This window comes from Lathyrus oleraceus, chromosome 5, assembly GCF_024323335.1.
Source record: "Lathyrus oleraceus cultivar Zhongwan6 chromosome 5, CAAS_Psat_ZW6_1.0, whole genome shotgun sequence".
NCBI classification, from domain to species: Eukaryota; Viridiplantae; Streptophyta; class Magnoliopsida; order Fabales; family Fabaceae; genus Lathyrus; species Lathyrus oleraceus.
The window spans coordinates 353,595,141-353,602,537 of NC_066583.1; the positions used below are offsets into that span (position 1 = coordinate 353,595,141).

At 27.1% G+C, this 7,397-nt stretch overlaps 1 protein-coding gene across 1 annotated transcript; it reads left to right on the plus strand.

Annotated features, from left to right (window-relative positions):
- The first annotated feature begins 659 nt into the window (after nt 1–659).
- LOC127084626 (histone H4) lies at nt 660–1,197 on the plus strand. Its single transcript, XM_051025115.1, has one exon. The coding sequence runs from the start codon at nt 746–748 to the stop codon at nt 1,055–1,057; it is 312 nt and encodes a 103-aa protein (XP_050881072.1). The 5' UTR covers nt 660–745; the 3' UTR covers nt 1,058–1,197.
- Nucleotides 1,198–7,397: the final 6,200 nt, after the last annotated feature.

A 7,397-nucleotide genomic window follows, 5' to 3' on the forward strand; every position in this document is an offset into this window, starting at 1 on the left:
ATCCAATTGGTGCCTCCTCTCTAAGTTTAAGAGCAGCCGTTAATTCATCTGATGTCTCATCTTCAAAGTGGGATAATTTGATTTTTTTTTTGAAAACTTAGTTATTTTGGGATTTAAAAAAAAATGGATATTTGAGTAAAAATCCCTCAATTTTAAGAGTCATAAAAAAAATCTTAAAATATTAAGAATGAAATTTTTAATTTTATTTTGCAAGGTTTTTCAAAGATCGTCCAATTGACCTTTTAGCTTTATTTTAAAAAGTTAAGGTTCATTATTTTCATGCATAGTTAAGAACAAAATAAATATATATTTTTTAGTATAATACGGTGGAGGGAGGGAGTACTTGTAGCTGTATTTGTTAATTTAGAAAGAAAAAAAGTATTTGAAAAAAAGAAAGAAAAGAGGATGATATCACTTGAAAAAAAATCCAACAAGGAAACCAAAAAAAGCAAAAGAAAACGCTGATCCACAGAGCAACTAAAAAATAAAATCGGACCGATAAGATATTATTATCAACGGTTGTTATTCGTTTGAGCAATATGCGCGGATAGCAATTATATTCCGTTGATAAAACCAAATCCAACGGCGAAGACAATAACTCAAAACTCAGTTGCTTCTTCCACTTCCCGCTCCGAATCTCAGATAGATAAATACCCAATCTCATTCAGTAAAACTCAAAATTCAAATTACAGCTCCTTAACCCTAGATCCCCAATTTTCTTTGTTTCTCCAATTTTCTCGCGAAAATGTCAGGCCGTGGAAAGGGTGGTAAGGGACTCGGAAAGGGAGGTGCCAAAAGGCACAGGAAGGTTCTTCGTGATAATATCCAAGGTATCACAAAGCCAGCTATTCGTAGATTGGCAAGAAGAGGTGGCGTGAAGAGGATCAGTGGTTTGATCTATGAAGAAACCAGAGGAGTTCTCAAGATCTTCTTGGAGAACGTCATCCGTGATGCTGTTACATACACTGAGCATGCTAGGAGGAAGACTGTTACAGCCATGGATGTTGTTTATGCTCTTAAGAGACAAGGAAGAACTCTCTATGGTTTTGGAGGTTGAAGACACATTATTATATGTTTTTAATTGTGTAATTGAAAGGATGAAGAACTCTATAATGCTTAGTTTGCTGATACTTTGCTATGTTATTATGTAATATTTAACAAGACTGATAAATGAATGAAGTGATCTTTTCCTGTTAACTGTGATTCTTGTTTAGACAAAAAATGGCTCTTGTTGATTATAATGTTAGAGAATTGATTCGAACACGAGTATGTGATTTTTAGTGAAATAGTCAGTCCTAGCATAACAACTGAAAATTTGTTTTAAGAAATGAAGATGCAATTTTATTAAGATAATTTATTTTGAAGAATAGGCTGACTAGCGTCTCTAAACATTCATTGAGTAGATTATGGTTGTAATTATTTGGTTTTTTTAAAGAATTGCAATGCCATGAACTTTGTATGCTTAAAATTTTTAAGATTGAGTGAATTGAAGAGAAACATAATGTAGAATTCAAAGATGATGAGTGTTTTTTTATTTTTTTTAATGTTGAAGTTTATTTTCTTTTTATTTAAATAGATTAAGTTATATTAGTAATGGAGAGATAAAAAATATTTTTTAGATGAAGAGATAATTTTTTTTTGTAGAATTCAAAAATTTTCTTTTTAAGATGACGAATTGAACCGCCATCACGATTTGATGAATGCTATACTATTACATTTTTTTTTCAGATTGGGATAAAATTAAAATTTTGGAAAAAGTTTTAAAAAAATTTTGAATTTAAAATTTAAAATGGAGAGATAAGGAGGATTAAAGTTTTTAAAGTTGGAATTTCAAGGTTTTAAAAAGTATTCTTGGGAATAAAATTATTCTTGGTTTTTTTACTTTTACTTTAATGTTCAAAGGGTGGGAATCCAATACCCTAATGAAAAAAAATTCAACTAAGTACAACTCCTTATTATTATTCATATTTATTTATTTATTTTAATTTTATAGTTTTTAAATTAAATAGATATTATAAATGTTCTTAGAAAATTTAGTTTTTGCCAAACACTTAATATGAATATTATTCAAAGTAATGATAATTATGAGAATAAGATTCCAAGGAATTTTACTTCTAAATTTGAAATCAACACACTCTATGTTATTAGTTTTTTAAATTAAATATAAAGAAAAATCTTATTCTTACACCACATTCTACACTTACACCGTATTTTACTGTTCACAAATACAATGAACAATAAAATAATATAATAATATATTATTTTTAAAAAAAATTTAAAAAATTATTATTTTTTCATATTTTTTTATTATTTGAATATTTAATAATCAATTTTATAACTTTTTTAACCAACTTCATAACTTATATTAATCATTTTTGATGGCTATTCAAAATTATTTTTAATGTATGGATGTTTACGAATCAATTTCATAACTTCATTAGTCAATCTTTTACTTTTCATTAACCAACATTGATTTATCACTAAAAATTATTTTTAATATCTAAATGTTTATTGGGTAATGCTAACTTGTGCCCTAGGGGCACAAGTTAAGAAAACCATTTATAGAAAGTTTGTATTGGAAAAAACAATAAAAAAATTAATTTTATATTTTTATTAAAATCAATACACAATTTCCAAAATAACATTTCTTTATTTGGTTCTTAAATTGTGCCCCTAGGGCACAAGTTAACATTACCCATGTTTATTAATCAACTTCATCATTTCATTAACCAACCTTTTACATTTAATTAACCATATTTTTTCACTATTTTAAATCACTGTTCATATGCATTGTTCATAAACATTTTCATGTGTACTATTCATGTACTATTCATGTACTTTTCACGTACTGTTCAAATATTGTTTATAAATATATTATTTTATTTTTAAAATACACTGTTCACCGTATAAATATGGTGAACAGTATATACGGTATAAATGTTTGATGTAGGAATATCAATGCTGAAAAATAAAAAGTCTTGTCCAAGTAACTTCAAATGCTATAGTGAGAGTGAAAAGTAAAAATGAAAAACATGAAAAAGTTTGAAGTAATTTTTCTTCTCCTTCTTTAATGTTATACATCCTTTGGTCACTATTATAATTAAATTTGATTTTTTTGGTACATTTGACTGTCAATGTATTTAGTCCATATAAATTAGATATATTGACAGTTAAATGTATCAAAAAAGTCAAATTTACTTATAATAATGATCGAGAGAGTATGTGATTTCTATTGCTAATTAGGGTGCGTTTGTTTCAAAAATTTAAAAAATATTTTCGAGAATATTGCCATGGGAATCCAACATGTTAGATTCAATTTTTTAAAAATTATTTCAAGACATATTTTATTTCAGAAATTTTATTTATATAAGGTTTTTTATTTTTATTCCAAGATTTAAAGGATTGAAATCCAATATTTCTATGAGAATAAAATTCAATTAACCACGATTCTCATTACTATTCACAGTTATTTATTTCTTTTATTTTTTATAATTTTAAATTAAATAAATATTATAAATATTTCTAAAAAAATTAATTTTTGCCAAACACTTGAATATGAATATTATTTTAAAGAATAATAATGACGGGAATAAGACTTCAAAGAATGTTGTTTCTTAACTTGAAACAAACACACTTTAAATTTAGAGCTATTGTATGAATAATAATCTCATATTGATTGAAAATGTAGAAACTTGAGCATTTATAAGTTGGAAAATTCACCCACCTATGACCTTAAGATTTTGTGTGAATATATGAAGTGTCTCTTACAAAAATGTTACTTAAAAAAAAGATAAGTTCCCCAATGTTCAATACTCTATATCAGCAAAAATGCGATATTTTTTATAAGGGTAACATTTCTAATAATGTTGCAAAAATGTGGTTTTTTTTTCTCATATCAGATTGCTTGGCAACAAGGTTTAAAAAACTATGGCGACAAAATGGTATAAGCTGATGTAGATATCAATACTGTTATTCATAATTTTTATGTTAAAAATAAATTGTGATCAATTCACACCACGATAATCGCATTAAGTGTCGCAACACCGAAATTATGAAAGTCTATATTCGACCACGATTGTTTTTTAAAACCTTATTGGAATGTTTTTTTGACTTGGGTTTCATCTTGTAGATGCAGTACCAGATACTTAACCCATTTGACATCTGTTTTGTATGTTCTTTTTTGTTGTTACTCTTCATTTGTTTGTACTAGGTTTTTGTTATAAAAATAATTCAACTACTTTTAAGTTTAAACACAAAGAATAGTTGCAACTACTTTACTAACTTTATATGCAGTGGAAGCCCTCACAATATCTCCACAAGCTTAAGTATTTGGTACCTGTTGTTAGATCAAGACATCAAATTTTTGACAGTTTTGGGTGTCGGGTCGCCTAATCCAACATGTATTAGTCCTACTACCCAAAACATTTTGGGAATTATTGATATTGTTAATAGCCTTTAAATGATATCGCCATGTGGTTTTGAATATCCTTTTGAGTTTTAAATACTTGTGGTTTTGAATATCCTTCTGAGTTTTAAATACTTCTTATTCTTTCTTCTGATTTATAATATCTTGTTGTGATTTCTTTTGACTTGGTCTGGCATGAGTATTATGTCTTGGATATTATGCTGAGCCTCATATGTTCATAGGAGAAAAGTCATATATAATACCTAGAATAATTTACATTTTGAACCCTTGTCAAGTTTATAGATATTTTAAATTCCATCACAATTTCATTTTCTTCAACATAAGTGTACTGGAAAAAAAAATTTGGTTACACAAGCAGAATAATATATTCTGTCACTATTTTTATGTTATATTATTGCTATTATATTTACTGACTAGCTTTAAAAAAAATGACTAAAATGATACCTATAAAGGATTTTAAAAGTTTAGAGGATGTTGGAAAAATTGTTGTAAAATTGGGAATAAGAGTAAAACATAAAATTTGTTAAAAATTTGTATTGAAGAAATACAAGTGGGTAATAAGTCAACTACCCACTTCAATAAAGAAGGGCACAAGAATATATTGAAAATTTTCAAAAACAAATAGGATATACTTATGATTGCATTCGACTAAAAAATAGAGGGGATACATTGAAAAAAGAAATTTTATTATTTATGAAGTTTGTGGATAAGAAAATTGGAGTAAGATGAGATCATGAAAAAAAAACTATTTCGGCTGACGATGATTGATGGTTACTATTAGTGTCTGAGACACTTTTAATGAGAAGAGAAATAGAGAATAAGGAAATAAGAATTGTATTATTGAATTCAATAATAATACTGAATTACAAATGGTCTATTTATATACATTTAAGTGACTTGAATACTAAGTAAAATTACAAACTAAACAACAAATCCTAAATCCTAATTAGCTTTGAGTTTGGGTCACACAACTCAATTTGGATTATATCTAATATCTCAACATTCCCCTTATAATCTAAGTTGTCGAAACACATTAATCATTGTCGATCTGAACTATTCCTAATTTCTTTCTCAATGTTAAAAACCCGTCGATCTTCAATCCTTTGGTGAAAATTTCGGTCAAATTGTGCTTCACTTAAGCAAGTGCTTCACTTAAGCAATGCTTTACTTCAAGTTCACATTGATTTACCTTCTTCTTTAAGAAATGAAATCTAGCTTCTATGTGCTTACTTTTTCTATGCAAAACATGATTTTTCATGAGATTTATGGTTGACTTGTTGTCGATCTGAAGTACTAGAGGTTTCTTCACTTCAACCCTCGATCTCTTCCAACACAGATCTAATCCAAATTGATTGACACACAACATAAGATCCTGATATATATTCAGCCTCACACAATGATAATGCAACCACATTTGCTTTCTCGAGCACCGTGATATTGAGGCACCAAATGCTTGAAAGAAATATCCAGTAGTGTTTCTTCGATCTTCCTTATTTTCACACCAATCAACATCTGAATAACAAGTAACCCTAGCTTCTTTGCTTTCAGAGTCTCGTCGAAATAAAATTCCATAGTTTGTCGATCCTTTTAAGTATTCAAGGATTCTTCTTGCAGCCTTCATGTGTGACATCCTTGGTTCACTCATATATATGCTCACTAATTCGACTGAGAAACATATATCAGGTCGACTGTTGCACAAATATCTCAGAGATCCGACAATTTATTTGAACAAAGTTGCATCGACTTTGTCTTCCTCTCCATGCTTCTTCAATTTCAAATTTGGTTTGATAAGCGGAGATGCAGGAGTCGAATCATCCATCCTGAATCTCTTGAGTATCTCATTGATATAATTTCTTTGATGTAGCATCATACCTTACTTTGACATTTGAAATTACATGCATATGAAGTATGACAACTTTCTCATATCCGACATTTCAAATTCCTTCTTCATCAACTCTTTGAACTTTGACAAGTTCTTCAATCTATTTTCAGTTACTAGCAAGTCATCGACATATAAAAGTGATTGTTATAACAAGTCATCGACATATAAAAGTGATTGCTTTATCTTTCCCCATCTCATGAATTATTTTTTTTCTTCTTTTTATATTATTATTTAATACAATAAATTTTATATATCATTATTCATTTTATAATTAAATAATTTATTTTATATTTAAATATATGTTAAAATATAATTTATATTTTATCAAATAAATTTCACACATGTATCTTACTATTAGGGTGTGTTTCTTTCAAGATTTTAAAAAATATTTTCGTAAATATTACCAACATTCTCATATTTAATTCAATTTAAAAAAAATTATTCAAAAGAATATTTTATTCCCATGAATTTTATTTATCTATAATTCTTTTATTTTTATTCCAAAGTTTAAATGATGGAAATCAAACATTCTCATAAAAATAAAATTCTATTAACTACAACTTTCAACGATTTATATTTATTTATTTATTTTTATATTTTTTAAATTAAATAAATATTGTAAATAATCTTAAAAAAATTAATTTTTATGAAATATTAAGATAAATATTATTTCAATAAAAATATTATTCAAAATAATAATAATAATAATAATAATAATAATAATAATAATAATAAATAATGAGAATAAGATTCCGAGGAAACAAACACACCCCCACCCTAGTAATATTTCTCAAACATTACCTTTCGAAAGAATATAACTTTAAACTTAAAACTAACTACCCTTAGTTTGACTGAGTCAATCTATCTTTATTATAAGAAATCACAGATACAAATATTTATGATCAAAATAGATATATAAAGATATACTCCATATGGTGACAAAGAAATCCAGCATCGACCAAAAGCACAAATAGCACAACCAAATAAAATCTCACCCGTTAAAATTTAATTATCGACGCTCCCTATTATTCGTCACATAATGCACGGATGGGTAATTAAGACCATTGATTAAATTGAATCCAACGACGA

Bases quoted from the DNA above. Each gene is read 5' to 3' on its own strand.
- LOC127084626 (XM_051025115.1), top strand. From the start codon at position 746: ATGTCAGGCCGTGGAAAGGGTGGTAAGGGACTCGGAAAGGGAGGTGCC.